We start from the raw sequence: 13,637 nt of genomic DNA on the forward strand, positions 1-13,637 counted from the left end.
ATGGTAGAGACAGGAACCCTCAACATTTTAGTAGTATTTAGATGAGCACTTGAAATGCCATAGCATACAAGGCTGCAGGCCAAATGGAATTTGGGATTAGAATAGATAGGTGCTTGATGGCCGTCACGGACACGATGGGCCGAAGGGCCTGTTTCTGTGCTGTATAACTCTACGACTCTAATAGTTTGGTTTATTGCAAGAATATAGCATTACCACATCACTCATACTTTAAATCAAGGTGGTATGGAAGGAGAGAAACAGGGGAACACTTTCCATACACAGTCCTTTCGGTCTCCTTGTCTCAAGAGACAATGGGCAAGTGCCTAGAGGTGGTCAGTGGTTTGTGGAGCAGCGCCTGGAGTGACTATAAAGGCCAATTCTAGAGTGACAGACACTTCCACAGCTGCTGCACAGTACATCTTGCATAACCAGGGACCCAGAAAGCATATGGAACTTTTTAAAGCATTTATCGCGTCACCCTCGCCTCAGTGGTAGCATACTCAACTGAGAGTCTGAAGTTTGTGGATTGGTTGCGCTCGAGACGGGAGTGTATAATCTAGGCTGACACTGCAGTGGTGTGCTAACAGAGTGCTGTACTATAAAACGTGCCAGTATTCAGATGAGATCCCATGTAAATTTTGAAGAACCACCAGGGCAGCTCTCCCAGTGTCCTGGCCAATATTTACCCCTCAACCAACATCATTAAAATAGATTATCTGGTCAGGAATCTGATTTCAGTTTTAAAGAAATGGTGAGGTGAGATTGACTGCCCTTGACATCAAGGCAGCATTTGACAGAGTATGGCATCGAGGAGCCCTAGCAAAACTGGAGTCAATGGGAATCAGGGGGAAAACTCTCTGCTGGTTGGAGTCATACCTAACGCAAAGGAAGATGGTTGTGGTTGTTGGAGGTCAATCATCTGAGCTCCAGGACATCACTGCAGGAGCTCATCAGGGAAGTGTGTCCAAGGCCCAACCATCTTCAGCTGCTTCATCAACGACCTTCCTTCAATCATAAGGTCAGAAGTGGGGATGTTCGCTGATGATTACACAATGTTCAGCACCATTCGCGACTCCTCAGATACTGAAGCAGTCAGTGTAGAAATGTAGCAAGATCTCGACAATATCCAGGCTTGGGCTGATAAGTGGCAAGTAACATTCCTGCCACACAAGTGCCAGGCAATGACCATCTCCAACAAGAAAGAATCTAACCATCTACCCTTGACATTCAATGGCATTACAATCACTGAATCCCCCACTAACATCCTAGGGGTTACCATTAATCAGAAACTGAACTGCAGTAACCATATAAATACCATGGCTACAAGTGCAGGTCAGAGGCTAAGAATCCAGTGGTGAGTAACTCATCTCCTGACTCCCCAAAGCCTGCCCACCATCTACAAGGCACAAGTCAGGAGTGTAATGGAATACTCTCCACTTGCCTGGATGGGTGCAGCTCCAACAACACTCAAGAAGCTCGACACCATGCAGGACAAAACAGCCTGCTTGATAGGCACCCCATCCACAAACATTCACTCCCTTCAGCACCAACGCACAGTGGCAGCAGTGTGTACCATCTACAAGATGCACTGCAGCAATGCACCAAGCCTCCTTCGAAAGCACGTTCCAAACCCTTGACCTCGACCACCTAGAAGGACAAGGGCAGCAGATGCATGGGACCACCATCACCTGCAATTTCTCCTCCAAGCCACACACCATCCTGACGTGGGACTATATCGCCATTCCTTCACAGTCACTGGGTCAAAATCCTGGAACTTCCTTCCTAACAGCACTGTGGGTGTACCTGCGTCTCATGGACTGCAGCTGTTCAAGAAGGCAGCTCATCACCACCTTCTCAAGGACAATTAGGGATGGGCAATAAATGCTGGTCTAGCCAGCGATGCCCACATCCCATGAATGAATTTAAAAAAAAGACACTGCACTATGCAAATTGCTGCCACATTTCCCTACATTAGAACAATGACTACACTTCAAAAATATTTCAAAGCGCTTTGGGACATCTGGAGATCATGAAATTTGATAAAGAAATAACTTGCTTTTATATAACTCTACTTTTCAACAGAACAGAATAGACTGTGTAGAAAATTTCCCATTTAACCAATAGCTGCTAATAGGTTCCTGGTGCACTACACTAGTGCACACATAGTACAATAAATAGCTAAGAAAAGTGTGTCATGGACAAGACATTAAACATATTGTTAAAGCCAATTTAAAATCTCATGGAATTTAACAGTACTTCTCTATAAACATGCTTCATCAACAAAATGGGACACAGTTCAGCATCACTGCAAAAGCTGGGCAAAGAGGATGAAGATATACATTCGTCTAAAAATTAAAAAGCTAGACTCACCATGTACTCTGAAGGAGCAATAAACTCTATTGTCGCACTTTGAACTTCAGGTCGTTTATGTGGTTCTCCATATGATCGAGTCACAGGGTTATACATAAATTCTTCAGGAACTAGGCATCAGTGTAACAGTTTCAGAAGTTTACACAGGTAATACACAAATACCAAAACAGTACAGTGTTATCTTTTAAGAGGCTTGCATTTTTGTAAATTTTTGCTCATCTAAGTGAGTATGTTAGTGCTGGATACTGGAAGATTTCCCACTATAGGTACCTAGATCCTACATCCAGCTCTCAGATCAGCTGTTAGAAGCAAATCAACACACTTGTGTCCTGTCATTATAAATGGCTCAAATCAACCTCAGAAGCTCATCTCTACTGTTTGTCATGCTTCTATTTTCCATTCAAGCCATTAAGTGGCCACCAGTAGTCAATTTCATCCTGAATTAGAGAAATATAAAGCACAAAAGGAGCCCATTTAACACCTTGTGCCTGTGCTGACGCTGGCTCCACACTGAAGATAATAAGATCCCACTTCCCAGCTACTTCCTTAGTTTTTAGTTATTTTCCTTCCAGTCTAATTTTTTTTAAATTAAATTCTGTGATTGAGTCCACTTCACCAGTCAAGTGTGAAAGCCCTAGTGAAATATTTCCTAACCCTCCTGCACACTGCTTCTACGAATCCTAAATTTAGGCTCCTTGCTATCAATTCGCCAACTAGTAGAAATGATCTTCCACTATTTATCCTTGCAACATGTCACAATTTTAAACACTATTAAAGTGAACTTACACTGCAATTTTAATATAGTTGCAAAATAGTTACATCTTAGCAACATAAAACTTCTGTAGTTCTGTATTAGATATAAAGGCCCAAAACGACTCCAATATGAAACAGACTAAGACACCTTCCAAGTCAGGCTGCACCTTAAGTTCAGAATCGGTGAAACTGCTCTGCACTGGTGTTAGTGCAAACGTATACTTAAATTGCATCTTGAATTTCTCTACTCCAGAGAAGCCCATCAGCAAGACTAATTTAAATATGTTAATGAAGTGTCCCAACTCTCCAAGATGGGAGACTTGTACAGCACGAAACCTGCCGCAGTAAAAACAGCAAGAAGCTCAGGGATGCATTTCCCGTTTAAATTTTCACCCCACCCACCAACACTCCCGCCCGACATAGGGTTGGGGGGGGGGGTGGGGGTGTTAATATTGAGGCATCATTTCTTTGATAATCTCCTAACTGCCCATAAATTACAGATCATCCAAACTTCTACTGCCTACATTCTATCCTGCATTAAGCCATGCTTACCCTGTTCCAAATGACCTGCACTAGCTCCAACCAATGAGCAATCAAATTTAAAATTCTCATCAACAAACCCTTCCATGGTACCACCTCACCAACTGGGCTAAATGCCAGCTTGACTTAGTTGATGGCACTGTTCATCTGTGTCTGTAGGTTGTGGATTCAAGCCCCACTGAGCACATATTCTAGGCCAACACTGAAGTGCAAGACTGGAGGATTCCTATAGTGTAGGAGGGGCCATCCTTTGGATTTGTTAAACTGCAGCTCCCTCTGCTTACTAAAGTGGGCACAAACAATTTCATGACTCTTCAAGAGGAGCAATGAATTCTACTACATTCATTTCTCAACCAGCACCAAAAGCAGATTACCTGGTGATTTAATTGCTGCTTGTGAGGCCTTGCTGCATGACAATTGATACCATGCTTGCCTACATAACTGGGACTGCACTTCTAAAGTAATTGATTGAGACATTCATAAAGTGCCATCTAAATGCACATTTCTTTCTCTCATAACCATCACAACCATCACCATTTCTACATACCCTCTTGCCCTCCCGTGTCTCGTCCTTTATCTGCTCCACAACTTGCAGAACTTTAAGCCGACTTAGTCCTACTCTCACAACCTCCCATTTTCTTCAAAAATTTCTCAACTAATCTGTTATCACTCTTAAGTCGACCACAACACTTCAGCACCCACTCCTTTATCCTGATCTTGTTTTTCCTCATCTTAAAACAGTTCTATTTAAATATATTCAATGTTTTCTAAGCATTTTTGCTCTTTTTAAGTGAACCTACCATCATTAACTCGATAGCACAAGTTACATTTCCATCTTCTTTGGTCCAGAAAGTTGACAAAAGGATTTATGTAGGTTCTGCAAGAACGACACCTCACAATAGTACTCGATGTAACCACAGGCAATTGCTGCAATATGAGACACACATACTAAGCACCAATAATGTAGTCAGACATTTTTTAAAACTGTATGAAAGAAAATACTTCCATTTTAAAAAAAGTGTACTTCTAAAATAAAGATTGAAAAGAGTAAAATTAAATTAAGTTAGCACAGCACATTCATCCATCAGGTGTTGGCACAGAGCTTCAGTTTCCCGTTTGCCCATCACTGTGCTCCTGATCTCAACCACATTGCTGCAGGGAGATGATGAGTGTAAGACAGGCTACTCCACCTGACATGGAGGAGGAGTGCGGGTGGAGTAGAGAATGCTCAAATCAATGCACATTTTTTTTCAAACATAAATCATGTTAACTAATAATTCAGTAGCATATCACTTACTGATAGGTCTCTGAATGGATGCAGCTGTAATCCTAAAGGAAGTTTAGCTTTGCTCAATAAGGACTGCGTTTGAGGGATGTTGGTCAATGTGCATCTGAACACTCTATAATAGAAAAATATTTAATTTCAGCAAATTTTATCAAACATTCTTTTTTTTTTAGATACAGAACTTTTCCAAGATGTCATGGATAAAGGAACTGAAGGTTCCAGGTCCAATTCCTAGTCAATATTCCTAGTCAGTTGATTTGAGCAGAGACAGCAGTCAGGATACTATAATCGAACTCCTATGTGAAAAAGGGAGGGTTGGTGGCTGAGGTCATCCAGAGTTCCTCTTTCCAGCAAGTGAAAATAGTCAGATAATGTTCTAGAACAAGACCCGAATGAGTTGATAATTCAGCAAGTAATTAAAACTACTACTTCATTAGTCGAAGGACACACTTTAGTCAATTCAACTGGATGTGGGGAAGGGGAAGAAATGAAAGAGGCTAGGAGTCGACAGCAATCTTAATTTTCTATTAGGGTTTGATTTGACTTGCAAAGTACCCCCCCCTCACCACCATCTTCAAATTCACAACCTTTATATGGTTAATAAAACTATATTGGAAGCCACTACAACTTACTCTGGATTGCAGTTTAACTTCTGTAGATCCTTGTGCAGGTTTGGATGAGGGGCTTTCATTGGAGTCGAAGGCAGAATGTTTCTTTCCTGCAGGAGATTTAGAGGTCGCACTACCTCTGATTGTTGGCCCTGCTGCAAGCTAAGCCCACCCATGCCAGTCATCAGTTGATTAAAATGCGGAGCCTGAAGAGAACAAGTTTTAATATAAGAATATGCTGCAGTACAGACAGAACATAAAGACAGATAAGTCATCTTTTCCAGAGTTTTTGAAGCAGGCATTGTTCTTGAAAACAGCAAGGAATAAATAGGCTGCTGTAAAAGATTTTGCACCTGCCACATTGAAACAGGTTGTGTCAGTCTACATTGTGATTATTGCACATTTTCCCTAACTCACCAGCGTATTTTAAAATTCCTTAGTGATACGTGCAAATTAAATTCATTTAATTGAGTACCCATGATGTCCACTGAAAAGAACTGTCAGAAATGATAACTCAATTGCTTTAAAATTTTCATAAATGTGCACCATCTGCTCGTACACTGACTGTGAAAATAAATCTCAAGAGTGCCATTGTAATGAGATTATTAAAACTCAAGAGTACCAAAAACCACTTTGGAATTGCGACTAGGTCTGCGACTGCTCAAGATGATGTCGCAAAAAAAAAAAAGGAAGATAAAACATTTTGGGATTACCTTTGTATCATGCAATGGAAAATTTCAATTCAAGATCCCTGCAGGTACCCCTCAGAGTGGCAGGCAGTTTTTAAAATGGGATAGCAGTAGGGATGCAGTTTGTTTCAACAGAAATAGATTCAAACTTCCTTTGCCACAAGGTTGCCATAATATTGCAAGGATAGATCAATACCACTATTTGGCCTGGTTCAATCTAGACCTCCTTTGTTATCTCTTCCCCACCCCCACCTCACTTGCTTATAACCTGTGACTTTTCTAATATTTGTCAGTTCCGAAGAAGGGTCACTGACCCGAAACATTAACTCTGCTTCTCTTTTCACAGATGCTGCCAGACCTGCTGAGTGGTTCCAGCATTTCTTGTTTTTATTCCACTATTGGGAGGGTTGGGTCTTAAAAACACAGAGCTAATCTATTCCAAAATATTGTGCAGTAAATAAAAAATGGCAGAGAATCAATCTTCAGCATACATTGTTTAAGTGTGTTACACAAGCCGGGTACCACACTTGAGCAGAAACAATCGTGAAGGAGCTCTCTGACTAAAATGGGTTACTGTATAACTCCATTAAGAGTGGGATTGCAAATCAGAAATCTTTCAAACATTCAAAACTTTGCACATTTATTACACATATACTGTACATTTACTGCTTGTGCATGGTGGAAGATCATATTTCTCACTAAATGAGAATTTGCAGTTTGAAAAAATTGATTTTCTTTAAAAAAAAAATTCTTCTCTTTATATTTCACTCCAAGCAAGTTCACAAGCAACTTGCACCAGGTCTTCAACATTACTCCACAATCAACAGCAAGAAAAAAGGGGGGTGCAACTGGGATGATTTCTCCAGTTGTCCCTCTTTCAGGAAGGCTGCTGTGATCTTAACTTGAACTTCTACTGAGAAGATATTGCCAGCAGGAACTCACGTGCCGCCTGTCCATGGATTTAAGGGCTTGCATTGTATTTACAAAGAAAGTTCTAGATTTCCAAGTATCGACAGTTCTTAATCATCACTTCTCACTAACTGGAAGAGGTACTGCAGGGCTAGGATCAGCACCTCACATACCTGAGAAAATTGCTGTGGTCCTGCTGTGTTTGCCAGCTGACCGCCTGGAATTCCAGGGCTAGCCAGGTTTTGGTAGCCAAGGGGTAAGGAGGGATAAGACTGGCCAAGTGTCCTTCTAGTCTTGAGACCTTGTTGAATTGGCTGCACTGTAGCGAACATAAAAATCAGGTTGTTAAACTTTACTTAAAAATTGTAGGTCAGAACACAGTAACATTCCATTTGGATTTACAAGCTCTGAAGCATTGAAAGCTGTGTGGACAAATATAATTGTCTTTTCGTGTAAAGAAAAAAATTGTTCCAAGCATCCTAACAATCTCAGGCTAAAATCCATTTTCTAAACTACGGTCTTGTCAGCATCACAGTGCAACCTCCTTCATAAGTATAGGCATGCTTCTACACAGACTTGAAGTTGTTGTCCAGAGTACAGCCTTCTGTGTTTACAGATAATCTTCTCCACTCCCAAAGGTCAATGCAAAGTACTGTTACACTGACCCCAGCAAAAAAGTGTCCCTGACTTTTAATCCAGTTGCAAAACAAATTAATTTCTCCTGTATCTAACTGCAAAAATAGACAATGTTAAAAGTGTAGTACTTACTGATTTCACCCCCTCCTTCTACAGTATCATAACTGTCAGGAGCTACAGATTGATCACCAGACGATCCAGAGTTGACTCCTAAAAAGATTTTAAAAAGCATCAAGTACATTTAGTTGAAAACAAACCACACTTATTGTTAAATATTTTATAACTATTGCATTATGATCACGACTTTAAATTACTTATTTCTGTAGTTTTCAAATCCATTCATGGCCTCGTCCCTCCCCATCTCTAACCACCTCCAGCCCCACAACTCTTCAAGAAATCTGCATTCCTCCGATTTCGGCCTCTTGCACATCCCTAATGTTAATCGTTCCACTGTTAGTGGTCGTGCCTTCAACTACTAAGGCTCTATGCTCTAGAATTCCCACCTTAAACAGCTCAGTCTATCTTTCCTTTTTTCACATGCTCTTTAAAATCTACCTCTTCTACCCTATTATCACCTTATATGGCTCGGTGTTAAATTTTCTTTGCTAGCACTCCTGTGAAGCACCTTGGGATGTTTTGCTACATTAAAACTGCTATATAAATGCAAGTAGTTGTTATATAAAAACTATTTCAAAAAGACTAATGAAATCCACCAAAGCACAGCTATTATAAAGTAAACACTGTAATGCTGTTTGACTTGATCTTGTAGGTACAATTACCCAATTGTAGGATAATTGTCTTCCATTATTTACTGGGTAAATCTTCTATATTGCAGATTTTAATTCATTCCAGCTTGCTCTAGCTATACTTGGAAAGCATAATAATGGGAAATGATGAATGTCAAATGACAAGGACTCCGCTGTTCATTCCAAAACCCTCAAGCAGTCAAGAGGTCTCACTTTTCATTTTAGGTAGTTATTTCCGTATAAAATTAAGCCACCAAGACAGAGCTCTCACTGAAAATAAGTTGTTCTTTGAACAGAAAGGTTGCCATTGAAGAACACATTATCCATCCCTGCAGACTGTAATCAAGTTCACATCTCCAATTAATAGAACACTGATTAGGCACAGACTAATTTAGCCACAGCTAGGGCTTGAATATTCAATTTCATTTCAACAGGCCTGTCCCAACTGAACTATTTTAAATAAAATGCACATATGACTTTAATTTAAATGTGTATTTCATCTTATTCAATTCACTGTGTTTTATATCACTGCTAGTCATTGGTCAAGGCATGTTAAAATTTGTGCCACCGAAATCCTTTAGCAGTTCCCCCAGTCCTGCTTCAAGATGCTTTTGGACCATTTACCTTATGAGCAGCAGTTCAATGCCCAAGTACCATCACAGTTGGAATGTAAGCAAAAGTAACTGTTCCAGACTTAGAACAGCACACAAAAGCATAGGTTATTCTGAGGAAATTTTGTTATATCCTTAACAGGTCACATAAATTACTAAAGACTGCGTTGCTGCTCGAAATACACTGACAGTACATAATATTCCATTTTCTGCCTCCTGTTCCCTGAAAGTAATCTGCAAAAGGACTATACTGCACCATTAAGCAGCTCCAGCAAATTCAATCAGCCATTTTGAGATTTTAGCTCACGCATCATGAGATTAGGAAAAAAATCTTCTATAGCTACTCAAGTTAACCGGCTCATTATGAATACCATATCAGTGGGTCATTTCCGGTTTAGCAAACGCTAACAACATTCATAATGTTGGCAGAATACGGATGTTAGCCCGTGATGCCGACACAACCAAAGCAGAAGCAGAAACCTTTGAATTAATTAACCCAGTGTTTACTTACATTAATTAGATTGTGTAACCTTATAGGGGCACACAACTATCATTAGCTGACTAACGTATGCTTTACATTGTAGAATGTTCCTTTTCGTTTAAGATAGCCTATCCTTTCACCACAACAGGAAATTGGCTAAAATATAAAAACTTTTCCACAGAATAGCATTATAAAATGTAACAATGGTAAGCTTATCTACAACTTGCTGTATGAATATACAAGATTTTAAGCAAATAACCCTGATAAAACCTCGCAGTCTTTTCAAACTAGAAATGTATCATTCCGAACTATTTTCAAAATAGGACACAAATATACTGCTTAACAAGTATTAATTGTTTCCTGGTCTGAGATGCATGGTAATGTGAATAGCGTTTTCACGTATTTAGAGCTAGCATGCATTTAGGCTCTGAACATGTCGGTATAGTGGAACAGTTAGCATGTGTTCCCTGATCTTCATGTGTACCAGCATACATGAAAATTAAGGATTTTGTCCCTTAGAAGCGTTACCTGCAGAGTCTCTTGAAAGATTTTGAGCCAGTGGTGCATCATGATTAGTGGTTACCAGAGGATGAGTTGGTCTGATCAAAGGAGGACCTCTATTTGATGGTGGGGGGCCTAAGGGTGTCCTGCCAGGCTGATACATCTGATGTAATGGCTGGCTGACTGGTGGATGACTTGATCCTACAGAAATATTGAAATAATGAACTGAAATAAAACTTTTAGTTACACATACAAGCTTTTCAACTATTTTACATTACTTGAAATTTATTACACTATCAAAAGTTTTCGAAGAATGGAATCTCAAACACCCATAAACAAGCTCAGAATTTAATAACTGGAATAAAAACTGAAAACATTAAATGCATGTTTGCATGTTTCATAAAAAATATACTAAATGGGCTTGGAGTACTATGTATTACTAGACGGGGTGAAGTTGAAAAACTTGGTCCTCACTACACAAAATAGTGCCCATTACAAAGAAGTGTCTATAACGGAGGTTGCACTTGGCACTGAAACTTGTTTTTGAATGCAAATTGATTGTGGAAGTAGTAAAACAAACAGTCAGGTAGTCAAATTCATTGTTTTCAACTGGCCACTTAAAAACTTAATAACCAAGGTGTGCCATCAGCTAATGGGAATAGCTTTTCTTTGTCTACCCTATGCAAACATGACAGAATCTCCTTTGCTCCAAGGATAACAATTCCAGCTTCACCAACCTAACCCTGTAGCTAAAATCCCTCATCCCTAGAACCATTCTGGTAAATCTCCTCTGCATCCTCTCAACCACCTTCACATCCTTCCTAAAGCATGATGACCAGAACTCAACGCAACACTCTAGTTTGGACCTAACAAAAGCTTTATAAAGGTTCAGCATAAGCTCCTGCTTTTGTACTCAACGCCTTTATTAAAGAAGCCCAAGATCCCATATGCTTTGCTAATTACTCTCTCAATATGTCCTGCCACCTTCAAAAGATATATGTACATCAATGCTGAGGTCTTTCTGTCCCCATACACTCTTTGGAACTGTACCATTTAGTCTATATTGCCTTTCCCTATCCCATTGTCACAAGGCGAGCCGCCTTAAACAGTGTTCAAATCACACGCAGCTTCCACAGTGCGGACTGCGACACCGACCACTCCCTGGTGTGCAGCAAGGTTAGACTCAGACCAAAGAAGTTTCATCATTCCAAGCAGAAGGGCCACCCGCGCATCAACACGAGCAGAATTTCTCACCCACAGCTGTTACAAAAATTTCTAAATTCACTTGTAACAGCCCTTCAAAACACTCCCACAGGGGATGCTGAGACCAAGTGGGCCCACATCAGAGACGCCATCTATGAGTCAGCTTTGACCACCTACGGCAAAAGTGCGAAGAGAAATGCAGACTGGTTTCAATCTCATAATGAAGAGTTGGAACCTGTCATAGCCGCTAAGCGCATTGCACTTTTGAACTACAAGAAAGCCCCCAGCGATTTAACATCCGCAGCACTTAAAGCAGCCAGAAGTACTGCACAAAGAACAGCTAGGCGTTGCGCAAACGACTACTGGCAACACCTATGCAGTCATATTCAGCTGGCCTCAGACACCGGAAACATCAGAGGAATGTATGATGGCATGAAGAGAGCTCTTGGGCCAACCATCAAGAAGATCACCCCCCTCAAATCTAAATCGGGGGACATAATCACTGACCAACGCAAACAGATGGACCGCTGGGTTGAGCACTACCTAGAACTGTACTCCAGGGAGAATGCTGTCACTGAGACTGCCCTCAATGCAGCCCAGCCTCTACCAGTCATGGATGAGCTGGACATACAGCCAACCAAATCGGAACTCAGTGATGCCATTGATTCCCTAGCCAGCGGAAAAGCCCCTGGGAAGGACAGCATTACCCCTGAAATAATCAAGAGTGCCAAGCCTGCTATACTCTCAGCACTACATGAACTGCTATGCCTGTGCTGGGACGAGGGAGCAGTACCCCAGGACATGCGCGATGCCAACATCATCACCCTCTATAAAAACAAAGGTGACCGCGGTGACTGCAACAACTACCGTGGAATCTCCCTGCTCAGCATAGTGGGGAAAGTCTTTGCTCGAGTCGCTCTGAACAGGCTCCAGAAGCTGGCCGAGCGCGTCTACCCTGAGGCACAGTGTGGCTTTCGTGCAGAGAGATCGACTATTGACATGCTGTTCTCCCTTCGTCAGATACAGGAGAAATGCCGTGAACAACAGATGCCCCTCTACATTGCTTTCATTGATCTCACCAAAGCCTTTGACCTCGTCAGCAGACGTGGTCTCTTCAGACTACTAGAAAAGATCGGATGTCCACCAAAGCTACTAAGTATCATCACCTCATTCCATGACAATATGAAAGGCACAATTCAACATGGTGGCTCCTCATCAGAGCCCTTTCCTATCCTGAGTGGTGTGAAACAGGGCTGTGTTCTCGCACCCACACTTTTTGGGATTTTCTTCTCCCTGCTGCTTTCACATGCGTTCAAATCCTCTGAAGAAGGAATTTTCCTCCACACAAGATCAGGGGGCAGGTTGTTCAACCTTGCCCGTCTAAGAGCGAAGTCCAAAGTACGGAAAGTCCTCATCAGAGAACTCCTCTTTGCTGACGATGCTGCTTTAACATCTCACACTGAAGAATGCCTGCAGAGTCTCATCGACAGGTTTGCGTCTGCCTGCAATGAATTTGGCCTAACCATCAGCCTCAAGAAAACGAACATCATGGGGCAGGATGTCAGAAATGCTCCATCCATCAATATTGGCGACCACGCTCTGGAAGTGGTTCAAGAGTTCACCTACCTAGGCTCAACTATCACCAGTAACCTGTCTCTAGATGCAGAAATCAACAAGCGCATGGGTAAGGCTTCCACTGCTATGTTCAGACTGGCCAAGAGAGTGTGGGAAAATGGCGCACTGACACGGAACACAAAAGTCCGAGTGTATCAGGCCTGTGTCCTCAGTACCTTGCTCTACGGCAGCGAGGCCTGGACAACGTATGCCAGCCAAGAGCGACGTCTCAATTCATTCCATCTTCGCTGCCTTCGGAGAATACTTGGCATCAGGTGGCAGGACTATATCTCCAACACAGAAGTCCTTGAAGCGGCCAACATCCCCAGCTTATACACACTACTGAGTCAGCGGCGCTTGAGATGGCTTGGCCATGTGAGCCGCATGGAAGATGGCAGGATCCCCAAAGACACATTGTACAGCGAGCTCGCCACTGGTATCAGACCCACCGGCCGTCCATGTCTCCGTTATAAAGACGTCTGCAAACGCGACATGAAATCCTGTGACATTGATCACAAGTCGTGGGAGTCAGTTGCCAGCATTCGCCAGAGCTGGCGGGCAGCCATAAAGACAGGGCTAAATTGTGGCGAGTCGAAGAGACTTAGTAGTTGGCAGGAAAAAAGACAGAGGCGCAAGGGGAGAGCCAACTGTGCAACAGCCCCAACAAACAAATTTCTCTGCAGCACCTGTG

The 13,637-nt window shown here is 41.8% G+C and overlaps 1 protein-coding gene across 2 annotated transcripts in view; it reads right to left on the bottom strand.

Moving 5' to 3' along the window:
- sec24a (SEC24 homolog A, COPII coat complex component) overlaps positions 1-13,637 on the bottom strand; it is a 90,114-nt gene that overhangs the window by 57,573 nt on the left and 18,904 nt on the right. The window contains exons 3-9 of one of the 2 annotated variants that reach the window (XM_068043705.1): positions 10,157-10,330; positions 7,923-8,000; positions 7,328-7,473; positions 5,581-5,762; positions 4,961-5,063; positions 4,464-4,590; positions 2,371-2,480 (exon numbers count right to left, since the gene is read on the bottom strand). In XM_068043705.1, the coding sequence (XP_067899806.1) occupies positions 2,371-2,480; positions 4,464-4,590; positions 4,961-5,063; positions 5,581-5,762; positions 7,328-7,473; positions 7,923-8,000; positions 10,157-10,330 (920 nt within the window). The remainder of the gene's footprint in view (positions 1-2,370; positions 2,481-4,463; positions 4,591-4,960; positions 5,064-5,580; positions 5,763-7,327; positions 7,474-7,922; positions 8,001-10,156; positions 10,331-13,637) is intronic. The other variant, XM_068043706.1, reaches the window with a different exon arrangement.

The sequence above is a fragment of the Heterodontus francisci genome, chromosome 12 (assembly GCF_036365525.1).
Source record: "Heterodontus francisci isolate sHetFra1 chromosome 12, sHetFra1.hap1, whole genome shotgun sequence".
Lineage (NCBI taxonomy): Eukaryota > Metazoa > Chordata > Chondrichthyes > Heterodontiformes > Heterodontidae > Heterodontus > Heterodontus francisci.